The sequence below is a fragment of the Balaenoptera acutorostrata genome, chromosome 4 (genome assembly GCF_949987535.1).
Source record: "Balaenoptera acutorostrata chromosome 4, mBalAcu1.1, whole genome shotgun sequence".
NCBI classification, from domain to species: Eukaryota; Metazoa; Chordata; class Mammalia; order Artiodactyla; family Balaenopteridae; genus Balaenoptera; species Balaenoptera acutorostrata.
Genome location: NC_080067.1, coordinates 70,563,240 through 70,587,262, shown reverse-complemented (window position 1 = coordinate 70,587,262; position 24,023 = coordinate 70,563,240). Strand labels below are relative to the sequence as shown.

General features: G+C 42.4%; 1 protein-coding gene across 1 annotated transcript; it reads right to left on the bottom strand.

Annotated features, from left to right (window-relative positions):
• Positions 1-2,538: 2,538 nt before the first annotated feature.
• On the bottom strand, positions 2,539-7,468 carry RTP4 (receptor transporter protein 4). The gene is made up of 2 exons (XM_057545833.1): positions 7,175-7,468; positions 2,539-5,072 (listed from the first exon to the last, which is right to left on the bottom strand). Exons 1-2 carry the CDS (start codon positions 7,354-7,356, stop codon positions 2,678-2,680), a joined length of 2,577 nt encoding a protein of 858 aa, XP_057401816.1. The 5' UTR covers positions 7,357-7,468; the 3' UTR covers positions 2,539-2,677.
• Positions 7,469-24,023: the final 16,555 nt, after the last annotated feature.

The window sequence follows — 24,023 nt, the reverse complement described above, 5'->3', positions numbered from 1 at the left end:
TGCCTGATCCCTGCAGTGATACTGATAACTGTATTAATTTCCTGTTGCTGCTGTAACAAATTACCATGAATTTAGTGCCTTAAAACAACACAAATTTACCATCTCATGGTTTTGGAGGTTAGAAGTCTAATATCAGCCTCACTTGGCTAAAGTCATGTGTCAGCAGAGCTGGTTCCTTCTGGAGGCTCTAGGGGAGAATATATTTCTTTGCCTTTATGAGCTTCTAAAGGCTGCTTGCATTCCTTGGCTTGTGACCCCTTCCTCCACCTTCAGAGCACATCACTTCATCCTCTGGTTCTATAGTTAACTTTCCTGTTTCTGACGTTGACCCTCTTGCCTCCCTCTTATAAAGACCCATGTGATTACATTCGGCCCATCTGGGTAACACAGGATAATCTCCTCATCTCAAGATCCTTAAATTAGTCGCATCTGAAGAGTCCCTTTAGCCACGTAAAGTAACATATTAGGACATGGGCATTTTGGGGGAACCATTATTCAGCCTACTACAATAACTTTCTGATGAAACTCATGTCCCTCAGTTCTTTTTTTTTTTTTTTTTTTTTTTTTTTCTTCTCCTGTTTTTATTTGCAAAATGTGTTTTACTCAGAGTTAGTCTGATTCTCAGAAGTATCAAAGTAAATTCTTTGGAGGTACAGACTACTTCTTAATTTAGTATGATCCTGTCTAGATATTTCTCTGGTATTAAAGACCTAGACCGCAATCAGTTTGCCAGTCATTACATTTGATTTCTCCTTCGGAAATTGTGCCTGAGACATGGATCTCAAAAGGTGGAACATTAATGGAGTCATACGCTTTAGGAATTTCTACAGCATCTACCATAATGCTTTCCTAGTACCATTAGGCGCTAGGCTTCTACAATACCCAGCAGTCATGGCTTGTGATTAATTACAGTGAAGTATAAATAATCTGAAATCTTAAAATTAATTTTTTGTTGCAAAAACAATAATGTAAACACAATCATTTCATTTAAAAAAAAATCCATACAAAGCTAAAACCCCCCTTTAGTCATTGTTCTCCGTCCCCATTTCCTCTCCTTCTGCCTGTCCTGCGCACCTTCCCAGAGGTGCTAACATGTTGGCATGTGATCTTCAAGATCACACAGACACACACACACACACACATCCCATAAGAAAAATAGAGAATTGTTCTGTGCTGTTTTGATAGGTAGGATTATATTGTGTGTGTGTGTGTGTGTGTGTGTGTAACATCCTTATTTTTACTCACTAACAGGCCTTAGATATCTTTCCATGTTTACTACATACAGATCTACTACATTTTATATTCTATTCTCCAGTGTTTCTGTAGATAGAGTTAATTTATCCTATTGTAATCTCCTTAGGAAACCCTTCAACTAGTATTCTTTTTTTTTTTTTTTTCCACACACACACACTGTATTTTATTTTTACAAGAGATAGATAGACTGACACCAAGCATTGTACATGGATGACCACAACAAAAGCAACAATGATTGCAATTACCAAACATGACACACACTTATACTATGTCATAACATTGACATTCAGTCCAGTAATCCTCCACTGTAACAGCTCCTTTACTTTGCAGTGAAAATTGATTTGTATATTCTTTTCCTCTGAGTCCTTGTGGGATTTTTTTTTTTTTTAATTCAGACAGAAAGTCACAAAAATTATACTCATCCTCATCAGTTCACTCAGTCCCATGTAATTAATTTCTTTTTTTTCATCTTGATCTTTTGTTAGCACTTTTATGAGTTCATCAGTTTTTCATTAGAGTTCTGAAAATGCTTATTCATTCAGTTCAGCAGTACAGTCAGTTACCAGAAACCTGTACTTGTCAGAGTCTTTTCCATGAATTTCTTGAAGATGAAACTCTTTTATAGGAACATATTTGCAAAATCATCAGAGTACACCCAGAACTGTCTGTAAATGACAAAAGACTTAAAAATGACCATGGTTAAAGATTTGATGAAAGTTCATAATAATGCAGTTGACAAGAAAATTAGTTATTTCTGAGATATACATTTTAAAGTAATAACTAGGATTATTACTTATAACATTATACCAGAACATATAAGATTTTTAGACGTTTCCTGTAATGTCTGAAACATTTATATTAACATATTTCCATACATATTTCCATACAAATACAAATATAAGATTTTTAGAAATTTCATGTAATGTCTGAAACATTTATATTAACATATGTCCCTCAGTTCTTGTCAAGATATGGTCTATATATATTGATATCAATGAATGAGTGAATGCATGAGTAAAAATCTTTTAATGATTTAACAAATATTTATTATTGGGTCCATTATCTGCTAGGTCATGTTTTAAACTATCTGCAAAGGAGGTCCAGGAACCAGTTCTTTTTTTTTTTTTTTAAACATCTTTATTGAAGTATAATTGCTTTACAATGGTGTGTTAGTTTCTGCTTTATAACAAAGTGAATCAGTTATACATATACATATGTTCCCATATCTCTTCCCTCTTGCATCTCCCTCCCTCCCACCCTCCCTATCGCACCCCTCTAGGTGGTCACAAAGCACCGAGCTTATTCTATAAACTTGACCCTGCATTGGTCCCAAAGCAAATTCTGTCATATTAAAATGGCAGCCAGTTCATTGATTACCATGGAATTAAGACAAGAGAAGACAAGTCTTTTTTCATTGTTCTACTTATAGGTATTTAGATACAAAAAAGGTAAACAGAGCAACAACACAGACATAGCCCCACCTGAACAGCTGCTCCTGGTTAAGGGAATTATTTGGTTGCATTGAGGGAGATAATCTGAAAAAGCTGTCTGGAGCAGACCCTCTAGGTGAGCACCTCTCCTGCCTGACCCAGGCAGCTTGACTTTCACTGAAGGTCCTACATGTAGCCATGGGGCCTATTCCCCGTGTGGGCTGTGAGTTTGACCCCAGTGGTGAGGGGTCTGCCCTCCCTGTAGCCTGACTGTCTGACCCTGATGTGGACCTTGGAATTGTTCCCCATGTGGGCTGTGAGTTTGACCCCAGTGGTGAGGGTTCTGCCCTCCCTGTAGCCTGACTGTGTGACCCTGATGTGGACCTTGGGATTGTTCGCCGTGTGGGCTGTGAGTTTGAGCCCAGTGGTGAGGGTTCTGCCCTCCCTGTAGCCTGACTGTGTGACCCTGATGTGGACCTTGGGATTGTTCGCCGTGTGGGCTGTGAGTTTGAGCCCAGTGGTGAGGGGTCTGCCCTCCCTGTAGCCTGACTGTGTGACCCTGATGTGGACCTTGGGATTGTTCGCCGTGTGGGCTGTGAGTTTGAGCCCAGTGGTGAGGGTTCTGCCCTCCCTGTAGCCTGACTGTGTGACCCTGATGTGGACCTTGGGATTGTTCCCCGTGTGGGCTGTGAGTTTGACCCCAGTGGTGAGGGTTCTGCCCTCCCTGTAGCCTGACTGTCTGACACTGATGTGGACCTTGGGATTGTTCCCCGTGTGGGCTGTGAGTTTGACCCCAGTGGTGAGGGTTCTGCCCTCCCTGTAGCCTGACTGTCTGACACTGATGTGGACCTTGGGATTGTTCCCCGTGTGGGCTGTGAGTTTGACCCCAGTGGTGAGGGTTCTGCCCTCCCTGTAGCCTGACTGTCTGACACTGATGTGGACCTTGGGATTGTCCCCCGTGTGGGCTGTGAGTTTGAGCCCAGTGGTGAGGGGTCTGCCCTCCCTGTAGCCTGACTGTCTGACCCTGATGTGGACCTTGGGATTGTTCGCCGTGTGGGCTGTGAGTTTGACCCCAGTGGTGAGGGGTCTGCCCTCCCTGTAGCCTGACTGTCTGACACTGATGTGGACCTTGGGATTGTTCCCCGTGTGGGCTGTGAGTTTGACCCCAGTGGTGAGGGTTCTGCCCTCCCTGTAGCCTGACTGTCTGACACTGATGTGGACCTTGGGATTGTTCCCCGTGTGGGCTGTGAGTTTGAGCCCAGTGGTGAGGGGTCTGCCCTCCCTGTAGCCTGACTGTCTGACCCTGATGTGGACCTTGGGATTGTTCCCCGTGTGGGCTGTGAGTTTGACCCCAGTGGTGAGGGGTCTGCCCTCCTTGTAGCCTGACTGTCTGACACTGATGTGGACCTTGGGATTGTTCCCAGTGTGGGCTGTGAGTTTGACCCCAGTGGTGAGGGGTCTGCCCTCCTTGTAGCCTGACTGTCTGACCCTGATGTGGCCCTTGGGATTGTCCCCCGTGTGGGCTGTGGGTCTGTCACCTTTGTGGCCTGACGACCTGCCCCTTGGGTGGCTTGTGCGTCCTGTGTCAACTGCTGGCCTGACATCTTTATAGCCTGAGAATATGTCAGCCGGGGGTTCTGTGGTCCTGTCCCCAGTGTGGATTGTGAATGTGCCAACCCTTTAGGTAGTGGACCTATTGCTTGTCTGGGCTGTGGGTCTGTCCACCCTGGGGGAAGTGATCCTGCTACTCGGATGGGCTGTAGGCCTGTTCCCTGTGCAGCCTGCCGGTCTGTCCCTGGTGTGAGCAGTCGGCCCGTCTCCTGTTTGAGCTGAGGGCCTGCCCCAGGCACTTGGATCCCAGCAGTGGCATGGCTGGGCCCTGGGCCTTTATGGGCGCAGGAATACCCACTTCCCTGAGCCTCCTTTGCCTCAGCTGACTGGTTCCTAGCTCGGTTTTGGCCATACACATCACCAAGGTGAGGAGAGGAGCTGCCAGTCTTCGTGTAGGAGAGAGAGGATTTGGCTGGCTCTGTCGTGCAGTTAGGTAAGTTCTGTACACAGAAGCCCAGGACACATGCCTCACAATTGACCACATCATGGTGCCCATTCAAAGGCACCTCCTGGATCACTGGCATCTCCAAAACCTTCCTGATGCCATTTCTGTAGAATCTCTCCAGAATACGCTGCACCAGGTTGTTCAGAATCCTCATGGTGCTATCCAGGGAGAACTCAGGCTTCTCAAATTGAGACTGGGAACACTTCCGGCACCTCTGACCAAAGAGCCGCACAAGCACCTTCCCCTGGGACTTGTGGTGCTCCAGGTACATGTGACATAGGATCTGCACTTGGGCGGAAGCCCAGCTTCGATGGCATGAGGAACACGAGAACCTACAGACAGAAGAGCATCGTGCCCTCAGCTGATTGTTGACCGAGGCCAGGGAAATGGGCCTGGCCTCGGTCTCTAAGAACCCTTTCAACTTGAAAAAGTGTATGTGATATTGACAATTTAACAAGAATGAGAGGGACTGCATTTCTAATAAAGCTTTCTCCTGTGGCCCATTGAACTCCCACCTATATGTGGTACCAAGTCTGCCTCTTTGCCAGTAAAACATCTCTGGATGTCTCAGAGGGAAAAACATTTCTGCCATTTGCCAGTGAAATTTGGTCTTCACAAGGTCATAGAAAACTCTTATAAAGTACCTATTTTGAGGCAATGTTTTACAATGTTATCCCATTTTATCTTTAAAGCACCCTTCTGAGGTAGGCATTATTGAGCCCAATATGCAGATAAGGAAACTGAATCATAAAACAGTATACAACTTGCTTAAGGACACACAAAGTTAAGTGGTAGAGCCATGTTTCCAATCCCAGCATTATCTACCTACTATACCACATCACCTCTATTGAGCAATGTGGTTAGTTTTGTACCTGACTTACTGGAACCATAATACTTGGGTTGGAGACTGAAGTCCATAGTTTACAACAGGGGGACTTTGGAAAAATCACTACTCTGAGCCTCAATTTTTACATCCATAAAATATTCAAGGGTTATATTGTCAACATTAAGTGAGATAATATATGTGAAAGCATTTTGTAAACTACAAAGTGCTGTTCAAAAGCTGGTTGATATTTTTCTAAAACTATGCTGATCCGTTGCTTTTCCCAACTCAGAATGACTATCAGGTCAATTCATCTGAACAAGAGAAGCACCTGTCCATTTGCGGCAGTGCCAAACTGATAAAAGACATCATGAGTCCCTCAAAGAGCTCTGGCTGGTGCAAAGAGAGACTCTTACATAGTTCACCAGGTTCCAAGCCGAACAGAATGACTGCTACATAGGCTCTGGCCAATGGCTTGAAAACTGTGTTCTGTAGACCCCCGGGAGGCTTCATGTAAACAATGGGTTCTGCAGCTAAAAATAATTATATATAAATATATATGTTCTGTAGTATGTAATACATGAACATATGTTATTTATAAATGTATTACAAACATATATATATATATAGAGAGAGAGAGAGAGAGAGAGAGAGAGAGAGAGAACCATTCACTGTCTTATGGGAATGGAGAAGAAAGAACACTTACTCTCCCTAGGAAGACCAGGGTACTTGAGTTAGTCCTTGAGGGACAGGTAGGGAGGGAGGAAGGAAAGGGCCTGCTGAACAGGCAGAACATCATAGACAAGGGTATAGAAGTCTGAAAATTTATGGCATGTCTAGTAACCCATAAAGAATGGAACAGAGGACACCTGAGGCAGGATAGGGGCAGGCAGGGAAGCAGGATAACAGGTGAGATGGAAAGTGAAGCGAAGGTCCCTGCATGCCATATAAAAAGAGAAGACTTGATTGTCCAAGTCTCGTCCAAGTCAGCATTTCTCACCCTTCTGCATGGGCAAGGAAGCTGGTTCCTGCAACTTAGAGGCTCATTGGAAGTTAAAGAGGGAGACAGACAATAAGGGAGGGGCAGTATTTAGGGACTCCAAGAACTAGGTTTTAATTTCTTGCAGCACCAATCCCTCCTATTATCTTCAGGCCTTCAGTAAAGTAATGTTCAAAGCCATTGCTTGGCCTTAATGAATTCTTGGGGCTATAAAGGAAGGCCCCAGTCCTAGGCTGGTACTGACCAGGACTAGGCTCGTAGGGCTGCTGCAGCCTGGGGAAGCCAGACAGGACTGATGGGGGAGAGCAGGTCTCTATATAGAAGCAGTCTGGAATAAATTGTGGTGAGAGAATAGGAGGGCAGATTTATGGTATTCCCTGGGGATTTCCAGAAATACTTAGGGAGGAAGGCTAGTAAAGAAAAAATTTCCTACCGTTAAGCAAAATAGAGGCTTAAAGCCTTATCATTTCCATCTTAAAGAACACTGTGATTACAAAAGCATGAAGAGCCTGGTGACACATATTCTTTTAACAATCTCTCAAAAGAATCATCAATGCTTAGCTGAACCTCTTGGCTCAGAAAGGCCCATGGCTGGACAGACTCTCACATACCTGCCAAATGCTCTCTGCTTGTATTGCTTCCACCCTGGGGCCACACAGTCTGGCTGAAGGTTCCCATCCATCTTCAGGGTCCATCTTGCCTCGGGTTTCTCCTGCGAGATCAGTTCTTGAAATATCTGCTCCCATGTCCCAACATCCAAAACCATTCTCTTGCTCTGAGGCCTGGAGTCCATGTTGACAATAACTTTCAGTTTCCAGCAAGAAGAAAAAACAGTTTCGGTTTCTCCATCTGGAGACACGTCACCTGCTCTTTTGACTTTTGCTTCAGACTGTTTGAGTACACAGAGCAAGTTTTTGTTCCGACGACAGGGGGCAGCAGGGATTTGCTAGTTTGTGAACAGGTCTTGCTAAAGGATGTCTGAGTACAAAACTCTGGTCTGGATTCTGGAGGCACCTATAAGTTAGTTTTTATTTTATTTTTCTCTTATTTTTACACTAGGCAAAGCACTGTGCTTGGCATTGGGACAAGTAACATCGACTAAGAAGAAGTTCCTATGCCCATAGATGCTCACGCCCTCGTGCAGACACTGGGTAGGGGGGGTCGGTGCAGGGGAGCACGTGTCCAAGGCTCCTTTCGTGCACCTGCCGAGACCTCACCACAGTCCCTTAGGGGGGATTATTCCTGGTATTTTTCAGGTGAGTGGCACAGAGAGTGGGGGTACCTTGTTCAAAGCCACCTGGCTGGTAAGTAGCATAAGTGAGACTTGAACCCCGTCCTGTGAGACTCTGAACCTGCGATGTCTCCAGCCACCTCCCTCCCTGGGGAGAGCTCAGAGGGAGCTCAGAATGGTGTTTCGGGTTCCAGGTTGGCACTCTGGAGCCAGTGGAAAGAACCATCGTGAAACCGTGACCTAGTGATTTGGTCTAGTGAGATATCCTGGGTCGTGAGGCAGGACTCTAGGCCAAATGAAAGGATTACTTAACTCTGCCTTTCGCTGTGTTAAATTATCATGTAATGCAGTATACGAGCAGGTGTGGGAGCCATCTTTGGATGTCAGGATAGAGTTCCCATTCCTGGGGTGAGGGATTGGAACTAGATGACCTATAAAGTCACTTCTAACTCAGAAGAGTCTGAGATTCTAGAAAGTAAGCTCTGTCCCTCTGGAGTTGAAATTCAAATGGGGGAGGTAAGGCAAGCAGGATGCTTATGTCCTTGGAAGCCCCTACAGTTACTGTATCCGAGACAGGGTAAGCCTAAGTCTTCTCGTGCTTTCTGGATTTTAACGTGTTCTATTTGGAAGGCAGAAACCCTCTCCCCTGTCCCACCCTCCCAGGATATTCTGTTCTGTACAAACTCTCTCTGCTTTTATAACTTTACACATTGAGGGTGCTTATGTCTGCAGAGACAATATAGGAAATTCTTGTCTGCACAGATAGTTGGAGGAACTTGGAATTAAACCCATGGAATATTAGAACTGGAAATCCCTTAGGAATCAACTTGTCCTCTTTTCTCTCTGATTATTATACATAAGAAAATAGAGACAAAGAGGAAAGAAGTCTCCTGCCCAAGGTCACACAGAAAATTATTGCCAATAGAGGCCCAGAACCCAGACATCCCATGTCCTAGCTCTGAGCACTGCTCACCTGCTCCAACCATGCCTAGGCTCCTTCCCCACCCTTCCTCTCCTACTTTCTGCTGGGTTTAAGAACCCAAGCCCACTCTTTTTGTCCTGTATCTTCAGAGCGTCCCTATCTCCTCACTCCTTAAATGGTCTTTTTTCCCAAAATGTAGCCTTGACTGATCCATTGCACTCCCTGCCATTTCCCTCTGCCTCTGCTTCATGTGCTTCCTTTGACACACACAACTGCTCCAGGCCAGCCTGGTCCAATGGACAGGGACATGGGGAGACCAGGGGTATGTATTGAGATTTGAGGGCTGGAGGAAGCCCACTACCTTCCTCACCACCATGATGAAAAAAAGAAGAAAGAGAAAGAAATTACAGCCCTTTAAAAACCCCATGGATCCACTGTAAGCCACTTGTTTCCTCGTACCAAGGCATCGTGACTTTAGGATAATCAAATCATGGAACTTGTAGTTGGAAGAAACCTCATATATCATCTTGTGACCTCCCCCTCCCATGTCATTGATAGCCAAGGTGTCAAAACGACATACCCAAGTCACACAGGGTGATGGTGGTGACCTCTAGGCTTTCATCAACAGTTGGTGCCTTATAATAGATTGGCTGAAGATTTCCTGAGAGACAGTCAGAAAAGAGGAAGGATCCTCAAAGGACACAAAGCACAAGTCAGTTCTGAAAAAGAAAAATTTAGATTCTCAGCAGTTTTGAGCTGGAATGAATCTACAGGGTCATCTAATCCTTGGGTGGCACATGATGTCACTCCCCTATTCTTTTTCAAGGCAGACATTGCTAATCAATGATTGCACTCTTCTCTCTGGGTCTGGGCATAACTTCAAAATCTCTTTCATCAGTGATCTAGGCAGCCACTGCCAACTGATTGATAGATGACAATTTTTTTGCCATTCATTCAATAGTCCAGCTCCCTCATTTTACAAGTTGCAGAAACCAAAGCCAAGATAGATTTAATTTAACTAGGACTAAAGTACAGTTTTTGTAATCTTAGGCATGTACCCATTTTCAGAATATCACATGACCTATTACAAATAGGTCTAGCACAAAGTTTAACACAAAGAGATATGTTCTTCTTGGGGACATTTTAGGCAGAGGAAGAAAGGAGGTTAGACATTATTGATAGGGATTGAGGGGGTGGGACTGAAAAAGGAGATGGAGACCCTATCTATGGAAGTAATCCATTTGATACTTTATTTCCATAATTACTCTAGCTTGCGAGTGGATGGGATGGAGAGATTGGCTTGGTTAAAGGAGAGAAACAAGAAATAAGGAATGTAGTCCTTAACGTGGTAATAAGTTTACATTTTAAACATCTCTTTTCTGGAGAAAACTCTAATTCAGAAAGATATATGCACCCCAGTGTTCATAGTAGCACTTTTTACAATAGCCAAGACATGTGAGCAACCTAAATATCCACTGACAGATGAATGGATAAAGAAGATGTGGTACATATATACAATGGAATATTAGCCATAAAAAAGAATGCAATAATGCCACTTGTAGCAACATCGATGGACCTAGAGATTATGATATTAAGTTAAGTAAGACAGAGAGAGAGACAAATATCATATATCATTTATATGTGGAATCTAAAAAAAAACAAAATACAAATGAACTTATTTACAAACCAGAAGTAGACTCACAAATAGAAAACAAATTTATGGTTACCAAAGGGAAAAGGGAGGGGAGGGATAAATTAGGAGTTTGAGATTAACATATACACATTACTATATATAAAACAGATAGACAACAAGGACCTATTGTGTAGCACAGGGAACTATATTCATTATTTTGTAATAACTTAAAAAAATATCTCTGATTAGTTAGCACAAATACTATAGGTATATGGAACATAGATACAAAAAAAATTTAAGGTGATTGATCTGGGGAACAATGAGGCTGGATGATCCCTAACTTAAATCCATTTCTCCTGCCTCAATGCTTCAGAGTAGGGAGAAGTGAATTCTGGACTAGGAGTTCCTGCTGTGTTGGTGATGCCAGACAAATATCTTCATCTCTTGGACCCTGACATGACTTGTCCAGTAAGTTGCAGGGCCAGGACTCAGATTTCTCTGATGCCACACTAAGTCCCATGAAAGAATGGGCATGTCTAAAGAAAGAATGAGTTGCTAATGGTTGAAGAACAGGCAGAAGGCGTGGGGAGCTATTTGGGGGAATCTAAGTAGGGTCTTCATGCTGCTCCTCTAAGGGTTGTGCTGTCTGAGCTGGGGCCCCTGGGCACATCCTAGGAAGACCTGCCATTCCAGTTAGGATGACTTCTCAGCAAAAGGTCAGCCTGGAGGGGAAGGGAGGCGTTGAACTCACATCGCCTGGAATGTCATGGAAGGGGCTGTTTCTACTCTCATCATTGCCCCTTCGCTGCATGCATGGATAGTCACAACAGGGGACCAGCAGACACAAGAGAAAGCAGAATTAGACCATTGCCTTGAAAAGATCAAATAACACATATATCAAATACCTATAAGCTGCTGGTCCTTATCCTCAGGCAGGGAACAGCCCAGCAGGAAAGACAGGTATGTATATAAAAGAGTATCTAGCTTTACTTTGCCCTGTCTCACTTTTCTCAGCTTATCCTTTTAGTTAAGAGCATAGAACTAAAGCCAGCCTGCCTGGGTTGAGTGCTAGTTCCACCATGTATACCTTGGTGGCCTGGGCAAGTCCCTTTAACTTCTCTGTGCCTCAGTTTCTCCATCAAAAGAAGTAGGGATAATAACACTACCTACCTTATAGGACTGTTGTGAGGCTTGAATGAGTATAAAAATAGTTATTGTCATTTAGTAAGCAAATAGAAGTGTTTGCTAGTTTTCTATTGTTGCTATGTTGCATGTTTCTTTGTAAGTTACCATAAAGTCTTTCACCTCTCTATCTATCATCTATCTATCTATCAATCAATCTATCTATCTATCTATCTGTCTGTCATCTACCTATCTGTAGTAGTACAGGGTGAAAAAAACTGCAAATAATTGTGTATATAAGGCCTCCAAGAGCACAGCAGTCACTTAGGAATCCAGTCTGAGCAGAGATATGTATTCCTATCACACCTTGTTATCTATCCCCAGCCCCACTCTGTTCCGTGCACCTCCCTGGGCGGGGCCAGTGCTCCCCCAGGACTCATGTCCAGCCCCTGTCTGGATAGTCAACTCCCCTGTAAAAGTGAAATTAGAGTTGTGAAAGGGGCAGGAAGCCCAGAGCCTGCTGCCGCTCGGGCCCAGGGCTAGGCCTCCTGAGAACACCATTCCAGACAGCAAAGATCACGCTCAAAGGACAATAAAGTAAACCTTTTAGAAAGAACCAGAAGTAATGTGTAAAATCAAAAGAACTGAAACAAAAGCTCACAAATTTTCAAAGAGGCAGTTTGTTTCACAGTTTCTGTGAAGACCTGTTTGGTGTCAGGCCTTGCACAGTCCATCTGGGAAACTGGGGTTTGCCTTGATAGACAACCATTTGGATATTTTAGGGTAGGAAGACCGTCTGTGAACTTGAAGAAAGCTGACCCCAGAGAGGAGAGTGGCCAACCCCAGGCTGCTCAGCCTACAAATAGAGCCCCAGACTCCCATTCTTGACATCCACCTTCTCTGTTTCAGCACAGGTGGTTTTAAAACCAGAGTCAGAAATATTTGGGCTCTGTTCCAAAGCTGTGGTGAAGATGTGATAAAGCAGGGTCTTTAGGGCCCCCTCCCCTGCCACCGCAGGCCAGGCCAGGAAACCAGCAGGTGGAAGCTATACACACTCATTGGCTTTTCTCTTCTGACTCACTTTACCTCATTCCTCCCTCCTGCCCCCAGGGATCACCCCTCACATTAACTACCTGCACTAAGTTCTTGTCTTGGGCTGTGCTTCTAGAAGAACCCCAATCAAGACAAAGAGCAACTTAATTTTCCTTCACTTCCTGCCCACGTGTAAAAAAGGCATTTTCCAGTCTGACATGGAAGGAGCCTAGAAGTCATCACTTCCATCCCTACAACAAGAAAAAAGCTGAACAAACTGAAAGTCAACAACCCTTCTTAGATTCATGAGAGAATTTGGGGTCACAGGGCAAACCACTGCCCTGAAAACTGGAGGGACAGATGGGTGGATACAGAGGATCACAGCTTACCACAGTCAAATGCTCAGAAGCAGAAGCCCCCGCGAGAACCAGTACCAGAAGGAACAGTTTACACTGTCAATGGCCAATTGCTGGAAGCTCAGTGGACACGCTTGAGAATTAAAAAATCCAGGAGACCCAGTCTTAGGGGGGTTTCCCACCTTTTTGTGAGTTTTACCTCCAGGAGAAACTCGCTATGAAGATGGAGAAAAATCTTCCTGTGCTTCTGACAGGGGAAGGAGGAAAAAAACATTGTTTAAAACACCCAGAACTCTCTGTTCTTAAAGTCTGCCTTTGAGGAAAACTGTTTCACTAGAGCATAACACAGCTGGGTTTTACAGAAGCCTAACTGACCTGGGGGAAAGGAAATACCCAAATGCCAGCCCCTTTTATCCTTCACTGTGAGGGATGGGAATGACTTCACTCCTTTTCTGCTCGATAATGAGTACAAAGCCCACCAAACTTGCAGTGACAAGAATGCAGAGCCTGGCATACACTTAAGGGGGGCAGGGCCACCCCTGTGCTGCTTTCTGGGAGAGGCGCCAGGTCCCACACAGGTCAAACTAATTCTCAACTCATCTCGTAACATTTGGGGGAGGAATAAAGAATTTAGCCATCAAGATTTCTAAATATACAACTAGAATCATTAAACCACCAAGACTTGGAAGAGATTTTAAAGGCCCTCTAAGTGCTATTCTTTACTTGCTTGCTTTGTAATGGTTACCATTTGAATTATGAGTACAAATTCAGATACTATTTCTAGACTGACTCAGGGAGAAATGCATTGGACTTAAAATTAGAAGACAAGGTTATATGTTCCAACTCCAACACTTACTGAGTTACTTAAGATCTTTGAACCTTAATGTCTTCATCTACCAAATGGAAATAATGATACCCATACCATTAGATTTAATGGTATATGTACTAATATGGTATAGATATGAACCATAACTACAAAATATCAGTATTATTTCAAAAAAAAAAGAATATGTAGAGTCTTGAAATAGTAGCTCTTGGATGGAAAAGAATATTTGAACCAGATATTTAAAGGGTAAAAAAGAGATAAGGACCCTTATATGTAAAGGAGAGAGCTATGTAAGACCAAGAACCTAGAAAGTGTTTGTGTCTGTATGTTATGGAGAAGAGAAGTGGAAGATAAAATGAATAACTAAATTTTAGAGTACTTTATCTCTTAGATATGTTTATCACCATATCTTTGTTGTTCCTACAATAGCCCAATGGCTTATGACCCTTAATAAGGAATGTTTCAGAACAGATGCATATAATGGAGCTTTGGAAAATACAGAAGTCCATGCCTACCTTTGGAAATTCTGATTCTACATGTCTGGGGGTAGAGAGGCATGTATTTTTAGAAAACTCCAAGAATGATGCCAAAATACACTCCTGCATAAAAATCACTATAAATTAAAAATCTGAGGCTCAGGAAGCTTGAGCAAATCCTAAGATCTAACATATGAGTGGCAGAGATAGGAGATGAATCCCGCTGCTTTAAATCCCACTTGTGTGCTTTTTTCCACCATGCAGATCTGGAAGGCAAGGTCAGCCTTCATTAGTCTAGTCATTATGGCTGAGTTGACCTGGCACCAGAAAGCAGCTTGCTCTCTGATGGAAGGAGGCCACGAGATGGCCACAGTCCTAATGTACGAATTGAATTAACAGCAGCACACATTGAAATCCAGGGAGGGGAGCTATGAGAAGTGAAGGCAGATCATCCAGGGCCAAGGCGACGTGAAGCTGGGAGATGCTGCACAGCCTGCTGATGGTCACACCAATAAGCCAGACTTGGCTTTTCACCTCTGCAGCTTCAGTCTGGCCATGAACGTGCAGCTTGGGCCCCGGTGAGAGCCCTGTGGCCCCTCCTGATGTCAGTGAGAACTTCCGACCCGTGCAAAGAGCAACCAGGGCCCCAGGCCAGTAGCAGGAAACAAGCAGGCTCAAAGCCACAGACTCACCCAGGGGTGGTTTGGTGAGTGCATTAAAGGTCATTGATCTTGACCTCAAAGTAGGTGTTTTGCAAAAATTCAGAATTACATTTATGCTGGAGTTGTTTTACAGTCTGACCTAGAGTCTTCCATTGAAGTTATTGACTTCTCCCGAGTTCATTCTGACAGGCCATTGTGATAGCCTGTTTTGTGTATCTCTCCGTGGGGCATTCTTCATTCTCAGCCACAGACTGAAGATTAGGTTTTTCATTGTTGTTGGGGAAAAAGAGGTCAATGCTATCTCTCTCCCTGCCAACTCTTCAGAGGTATTTTTTTTCCATTTCGTTTTTAAAAATCCAGGTACATTATAACCCTGATTCAACGAGGAGGAGCCTGTCTGGCCCTGTGATCACCTTTAATTACTGGGAATCAGTTGAACATGTCAGGTCTGCAGAGAGAGATCAGTAAGGGCTACTGCTTCAGACCAAAACCTACTGCGCACATGACCTGCTCAGAAGATGGAAAGGCTGGAAGATTATAGGTGATGAATGCTGCCCGAGGCATCAGCACTATTGTACTCTTTTCTCTCCCTGTTCTTCCCTTACAATCCCATGATTTATAATGCTCTGTCATGTCCAATTTTGGTAGCGGCCTGATGGTTGTCATAAGGCTGTAAACACGCTGAGGTTTTACTTTCTTGTGTGTTTTCTCCCACTTTGTATTTGTTATAATCCATGTCACCCAATAATGGATTAATTTTTTTGATCCATTTTTCTGTTCTTGTTAAGCTCCTGAGGTTTGGGAAATGAATATTCAGAGTGTCAATATGTGGAACTGAGCTGAAAAATTATTCTGCCATAGATATTTAGGGAGAAGAAAATGAGATACTGTTCCAGGGAATTTAATAAGCATAAAAAGGATCAGATTAAGGGCGAGAGGCTCTGGATTTGAATCCAGGCTGTGCCACTAGCTGATTGCCATGATCTGGACACGTTGCTTCAACTCCCTGCCTCAGCTTCCCCTTCTGCATAATAAAGCATTGGACTAGATGATCTCCAAGTTCAGTTGCAATTCTGGCATTCTGTGGATGGATCAGGACTCTGGATCTACATTAGGGGGTGTGAAAGAGTCCTCCTGTGTCCCATGTTAGTACTGTTGACAGCGTCAGGTTGTCCCAATGTCCCAAGTGTGCAATAGAGTAGTGAACTTGAGTGCCATCCTCCAGAAGGTTGTATCTCCTGGTAGGCTTTTCCCTCAGAGAAAACTGGGGAGTATGTAAGCTAAGGAGGAGATCTGGAATGTACCTGCTGGAAGAGGAGAAAGCCAGTATGTATGTACAAGTCAGTGTCTGAGAAGAGGGAAGAAATGGTGAAGTAAATGGGACTACTTACCTTGAGGAGGGGAAGATGCACTAGACAGGTGGCTACCTGGAATGACCAAAGATTTTTCATGTGCAAGAGGAAGCAACCTTCAAGTCATTGAGCACATCATGGTCTGTATTCATTTGTAGCCTTCTGAAATGTTTCCATTCTTCTCTGCATGATTTCCTTAAGTGTAAGTGCTAGAGAGATTTGAAGTGTAACAAGTACTATTGAGTCTAGATTTAAGGATAAAATCCAATTGAGAACCAAAAACAAAACAAGACATTACTTAGAATCTGCACATACCCCAAGAGGCATGATATACTTTTATTCTGCCAAGACAAGTCAGCTTCAATGAAGAAATTCCATCTTAAATCCCTGACCCCATTCATTTTCAATGACCTTCACGTCCATTTATTTGTCACCCGATCCCATGGCCATGTACTTGACCTTGTCATATTCCAGATTATCCATCTGCTTCCTTCTCTTCGACTCTACTATAGCTATTTCAAACTGTGTCCACTCTCCACAAAATTATAACCCTGCCATTTCACTGGCTTACCCTCAGGAGATGGCCTTACCTCATCCACGGGGAAATTTGAAAACTTCAGATGAAAATATCCTCAATTTTCTGCCACCAAAATTATAAACTCTCTTTTATCTGCATCCATCCTTTTGTCCTTCTCTAGTGCTTTGACAGCAGAGACGTCCTTCAACCAAAGTTAAGCAATGACTTCAGTCCTTCCCCCAAACCGTGACACTTTAATTTCTCTATTCTATATCTCTAATCTTTTTGTCTGCCAACCCCTTCCACTCAGCATTTAAAGTGTTGAAGTCTTTTTTCTCAAAAAGCCCCCAATCTGATCCCCACATTCCCTTCCAGCTACCACTGATCTCTCTCTCCCTGTCATGGCCGAGTCACTTACAATTACTGCACCCACTTCCTTACCTCCCACTTACTCTCCAACCCACTACATCTGACTTCTATCCCCGACACACCACTGAAACTGGTCTCACCATGGTCTCCCTCAAACTCCTGTTGCTAAATCCATTGGGTAATTCTCAGTCTTCATATTATTTGATCTCTGTGCAGAATTTTATACTCTTGGCCTCTTTGAAACAATCTTCCTTTGACTTCTATGTTACCACACAGTCCTGTTTTGTGTTGTTTTGTTTTTCTCCTCAACTTTCTGTCTACTCTCTTAGTCTCCTTTGCAAATTCCTTTTTCTATGCCTGTTAGTATCCCTCAGAGTTCTTCCTTCTCATCTCAAGCCTCACTCTCCTTAGATTATCCCAGGGATTCCCATGTACAATTGCCTTATATACCCTGATATCCATCTACAGTTCCAGTCTCTCCCAAGTTGCATAACTTTATCTTCAATTATCCCCTGAACATCTCCACTTTGATTTCCACAGGACATTCCATGCATCTAGAATATAATCTCTTATTTTATTTCACAAACCAACTCCCTTACCTTTGTTTCCTACTTCAGTCAATGGCATTACCACCATCCAGCTTCTAGCACAAGCTGGAAGTCTAGACGCCAACCTGCCCCTCTTTCTCCATCTTTTCCTGAACCCTGAATCAAACAAATCATCACATTCTGCCAATTGTTCCTCCTAAGTTAATATCTTTCAAATCCCTCCATTTCTTCTCCTGCCATCCTAGTTGGATCATCGTTATCTCTATCCCCCTGCCTCTTCAATCCTTTTTCTAGGCTGCACCGAAAGAGATCTATCTAAAATTCAGATCTCACCATGCCAATCCCCCATCGTGGTTCCTTACTACTCTTAAGAGGAAGGCCAGACTCCTTGACTTGACCCCATAACCCTTCATGACCTGAACTCTGCTTGCCTCTTTAGGCCAGGATTTCTCAACATCAGCACTACTGACATTTTGGGTTAAATAATTCTTTGTTGTAGGAGGCTTTCCTGTGCATTCTAGGATATTTAGCAGCATCCCTGGCTTCTACCCCCTAGATACCAGTCATACCACCTCCCCAGTTGTGATAACCAGAATGTCTCCAGACATTGCCAAATGTACCCTAGAGGGCAAAATCAACCCTGGTGGAGAGCCACTGCTTGAGACTAATCTGTCACTACACCCTACACCCTATATGTTTGAACTTCTAGCCATAGTAGCTTTTCCTTATTCCTCTACTAAACAATTTTTAATTTATTTTATATTTGTGACAGTTTTTTAAACATGTAATTCACATAGCATACAATTTATCCAAAGTATACCAGTTCAAAGGTTTTTAGTATATTCACAGAGCTGTAAAACCCTCATCACAATCAATTTTAGAACATTTTCATCACCCAAAAAGAAGCCTCATACCCATAGACAGTTACTCCCCATTTTCCTTCAACAGTCACTAGTCTATTTTATGTCTCTATTCAGTTGCTTTTCCTGGACATTTCATATAAATGGAGTCATGCAATTTTATGGTATTTTATGACTTAGCATAATGTTTTCAAGGTCCATCCATGTTGTAGCATGTATCAGTACTTCATTCCCTTTTTTTGTTGAATAGTTTTCTATAGGATGATATTTTTGAGGTTTGTTTTGTTCATATTTTATGGATACTCTGCAGTTTTTTCTCTTTCATTCAGACACTGTCCTTCCTTACCTTCATTATATGATTCTGTCCTTGCACACTTCAACTCCTTCTTTCTAGAAACAGAGTCATGTTATGGAGTGGCTTCAACAGGCCACTCTGGAAGCCATCTTGCTCGGATTTTATATTAATAATTGGGTTTCTTCTCAGTGAAGACTCTGTATCCACTTTCTCTATCTCTATTTTCTCTATGCCCCCTTTTCTTGCCTCTCTCCTCACCCTTACAACTGGACTTGGTAAGGTCAGAATTTTGGGATCATTACCATGGTGCCCTGTGAATAGTTTTATCAAAACACTACATTATTTACTGTCTATCCTCTCACTAGTCTCACTAATTTAAATCTTTTGAAGGCAAAGACATTGTATTATTACTAATACTTCCAGCCCCTGGTGTGTTTTCTGGCACATGTTAAGCATTTTAATAAATTTTTTGAGGAATCAATGCAAGAAACGAGGAATCATTGCTTTGATAACTTGCCTGGCGTTATGGTTTCCCTGGATCTGGACCTGGCTTTGTCCTGGTCAGGCTTCCCAGAGATGGAGTCTTGCCTCTGTATGGGGTCTGGAAGTGTTGACAAGGACCTGCTGTCAGTCTCTCTGACAACCTGCCCAGGAGGCTGACTGCTGCTCTGCCCCTGCCTTCACCTTCAACATATAAAACCATCTCTCCTGGATTCCTCATTGACCTTCACATCTACTTGCTGCCCTAGCTGTCAACTCCCACTCTCACTGTTCTCTTGTGATCTCACACTTTAGCCTCTCTTGAATGGACCAGGGGTTCAGTCCGGGGGGACTGAGTGGACAGTCTTGTTCAGGCAGCTGGACCCACTATTGTGGAGGTTAGAGAAAAAGCATGGCTCTCTTGAACAGAAGACACCAAAAAGTAACTTCTTTCTTACTCATTGTTGACTGAAGCAGTGTGGAAAGATGTGTTTTATGGTTCATGTTAGATTTATTTTGTTTCTTATGTAACAAACGGAGCACTGTTCTTAGTGCTTTACAAGTATTAATTTGTTCAGTCTTCATAATGTTATGAGGTCACTCCCATTCTTATCTGTTTCTCAGATGGAAACTTAAATGTTCACTCTCACACAGCTGCTAAGTGGCAGAGCCAGGAATCAAACCCAGGTGCTCTACCTCTAGAATTGCTCTGCTGCCTCTCTCACTTCGGGGCCTTTCTACATACTAACCCTCTAACTAGAAGGCTTCTTCATCTCCTCTTCACCTGGCCAACTCCTACCCATCACTTAAGTTTTAGCTCAGATGACTTTTTTCTCTGATAAGTAAGCTTTGACTGCTTCCTCAAGCCTGGATTGGCACCCACCCTGTGTGGTCTCATAGCAGCTGGTATTTTTCCTTTTATTTCACAAATCTATTGACTTTGCTATCATCTCTTTTATGACTTAAGCTCTTTGAGAACAGGAGCATTTTCTAGCTGGTATACCATTGTATCCCCACATTTAGGAATGAAATGCCTGGCAAGTAGTAGGTGCTCAAAAGTATTTCTTATATATATAAATGAATCCAAATGTCCAAAATATAGTATTATTTTATGAGATTCTGCTAGTCCAGTCTCCCTTCTCCCCTCTGATGGATTTTGGATTGACAGAGTATCAAAGTGAAATAAAGCCAAAATAACAGCTAAGGGGCTTTCCCAAAGTCTCACTCTCAAAATTGGATTTTAATAAACTGAGTAATTAATATAATAGATTTACATAGCCAAATAAATCTATCCCTGCATTGTTTAGACCAATTCTGGAACTTGTCTCCAACTCTGAGAACACGCTAAAAGGAACCCTAAAAATCTGAATATATTATGGATGACTCCTCACCACCCGTTTCACCCTTTCCCCTGGGTAGCAGCCTTGTGGTGGGGTAAGGAAGAGTGAATTGCCCATCCCAGCCATGGGGGCAGGAGTGCCAAGATTGGTCTAAGCTAATTAGTGAACTTGCATTCCCCTTCAGAAGTCACATGAAGTCCAGGTGCCCTCTTCTGAGCTAGTCAGCTTCGTCACCTGCTGTACCATGTGGTCTGGAACTGCTGCAGCTACCTTGTCTCCTTAAGGAAGTTCAGCCTAGGAGTGGAGCTGACACTTCAGAGGCAGAGAAGGGAGATTGTTGGTCCTTGACAACATCACTGGGCCACGGCAAAAAAAACCCAAAAGCCAAAAAACCCTTGTGGAGTTCACCTTATCTCAGTTAACTGAGCACATCATTCTCCTTTATTGCCTGGAACTATTTGAATTAGGTTTGCTGGTCCTTTTAACATAAAGGTATACTGGTGACTGGTGCATGTCCAAGGACCTATGAGCTGGGTGCCGTGGGACCCTGAAGGTGGGCAAATGAGGCTACTTCTAACTCCCAGATCACGCAGAATACAAGAAAGGAAAGGAGCCCTGCAAAGAATGCCAAGATCCCAACCATCACTGCCCCTAGGCTTCTGCCTCCCCTTCCCAGGCTTCAGGAATGCAGAACCAGGAAGGAAAAGTACTGCAAATCTAACCTTTTCTGGTCTCTCCTTGTCTAGACCTAAATGTCTAAAAGGTCAGCATATCATTGTTCACAGATTCAGGCTCAACATCTGATATTGAGAAAGCATGGACTTCTGGAATCAGAGCGTCATCTTTCTATTAAATAAAATTGCTAGGGAAAGAAAGAGAGGATACTGTATTTAATGTATATTCTGAGAATGTTTAACTAAATAGATATTTCTTCTAACAACATCATGCAGTTTTATAAAGGAAGGCCTGTCTTCCCTATGTTAGCCTCACAAAGAACAACACCAACAAAATACAAACAGCAGGGATACCAAGGAAAACCAAAGCAGGAGAAAGTTTCAAAAATGTCTCCACAAATCCAAGGAAAGGGAGAAGGTGAACAATTGACGATAAAGACATAGGGAAAAACTTTAGAAGATGCCATTTAGTTATTAAATAAAACCTGGAGGAGAAAAGTGCAAATTGAGTAGAAACAATAAAAGGAAAAGAAGAAAAAACCTTTCTTGAGTCAAAGAAAGACAATGTTTCAGTTTGAAAGGATTTCATAAAGAACAATCAAATTGATTGTGTCCTGCAGAATTCTTAATTGAGTGAGAGGAAATGGCTTACCTACAAAGAAACAAAAATTAGGTTGGCTTCAGATAATTCCTCATTAATATTAAATGCCAAAAGGAAAAGAAGCAACATTTGCAGAGTTTAAAGGGAAAATATTCAAGACTGAGAAATCTTGCAAGTTATTTTCACTTGCAAGGGCAGGAAAAGATATTCTTAACAAGTAAGAATCCAGATAATATATACATTGCCTCTTTCCAGAAATCTTATTAAAATTGTGCCCTGAAAGATAAATAAAATAGAAATCCTAGGATGAGAATATCTTTAAATCTTCAATATTTGATGTAAATTTTGCTGTTAGCATGTGACAGATACTTTTTACCATATTTAAGATGATTCATATTCTTACTATTTTGTATAGAGTTTTAATCACTAATATGTAACTTCTATAAGGCAGGGAGTTGTGCCCATTTTGCTCACTCCTATATCCAATGACTAGAAGAATGTTTAGTTCATAGTTGGTGTTCAGGAAATACTTGTTGGAGGAATGAATCAATTACCCAGAAATAGATGCTGAATCAAGTCCAATGCCTTTCCTCCATATGTTTTTTTTTAAAATAATTAATGTTATGATTTGCATTCATGGACTTCCTAATACTGAACCATCCTTGCACTCCTGGAATAAACTCTTCTTATTGACAATATACTATTCCTTGAATATATAGCTGCATTTGATTTGCTAAGATTTTATAAGTAATCTTAAATTAGATGTTGTTTTATATTTTTTGTCTGTTGTGTGTGTGTGTGTCTTTTTTTTTTTCTTTTCCTTTTCTTTCTTCTTTTTTGGCTTACCCTGAATCCATTCTCCCATTCTCCCTTCTGTTAGAAAGAGGTTCAGTTTTCCTTTGGAGAATTACTGCCTTCTCACTCCTAGCCCAAGAGGATCAGGTCAAGCTAACTCTATCCCTGCTCTAGGAGTGGACACATAATCCACTCTTGTCAAGCTGGAGTACCAATCTCCTGGCCACAATGAACAGTTCAGTGATGGGCACTGGAGCCAAGCCAGACCAATGAGACTCCTTATCAGGAGTTGTGCTGGAATTGTGAGGAGAGAGGTTCTCTTATTCTGCTGCAGTTCCAAGCTGATAGAATGTTAGCTTGTGCAACTGGTAAGCACCTTGCCACAGCCAGGTGGAAGTGTGATTGGGAATGAAACCAGCACAAAGGGAAGCTTTACGCACTTGTTCTAGTGTGCCAAAAGACATACTCCCATATTTTTTGGTAACATGGACATGAACATAAGCTCCCCTTTTCCCTTAAGTCAGTTGATACAATGTAACATTCATAAACTAGAATTGTCTGTATTTTAATTTTTTGTGCTCTCTTTAGCAAGTGTTGGTGTCAGGTCTTTGTTGGTCTCATAAAAAGATTTGAGAAATTTTTCATTTCATTTACACTCTAAATATGTTGGAAAGCTAATTACTCACACCTCCTTCTATTCATATTCAGAATGCATTGAAAAATAGACACTGGACCTAGGAGGGAATGAAAGCACAGTATACCCTTTATTACTGGCAAAGCTGGACTGAAGAACATAGGAAGCTCTGCAGCTCTAATGGTGAACTGAACTTCCCAGTCACTGAAAAGTACTGGAGAGCACAGGCCTCTTCTCCCGATACCCCTGTGCCCACATAGGCAAGGTGGGAGAGCCAGAGAGCCCTGTTGCAAGTCAATTTTGATTATTTCAACTTTCCTAAAGAATTATATGTTTCACTTAGCTTCTTAATGTAGTTATACCTTTCTCATTCCTAATGTTTTATATTTTTATTTTCTCCCTTTATTCAAAGCCCAAATTCCTAGGGACTTGCTTATTTTATCTTCTTGAAGAATCACTTCCTTTTTTCATTAATTCTGTTTTATTTTTAGCATTCTAGGTTATTTCTGCTTTTATTAATTATAATATATAATTTTATATATTTGGCTTATTTTATTAATTTTTCTATTGTCTTGAGTTGAACACTTGGTTGTTATCTTTCGCCTTTTTTGATTAATAGTAAAAGAATTTAAATCTATAATAGTTCTTGTTAGCACCAACCCATAGTTTTGCTATGCACTGTTCTTATTTTTGTTGATATTTAGATGATCTCAGAGTATGATTTTGACTTAATTT

What these genes read in the sequence shown, in the direction of transcription:
- RTP4 (XM_057545833.1), bottom strand. Translation starts at nt 7,356, where the DNA reads ATGGACTCCAGGCCTCAGAGCAAGAGAATGGTTTTGGATGTTGGGACA. An exon ending in AAGCAGAGAGCATTTGGCAG is followed by an intron (nt 5,073 to 7,174) that starts GTATGTGAGAGT and finishes TTCTGTCTGTAG; the next exon opens with GTTCTCGTGTTCCTCATGCC.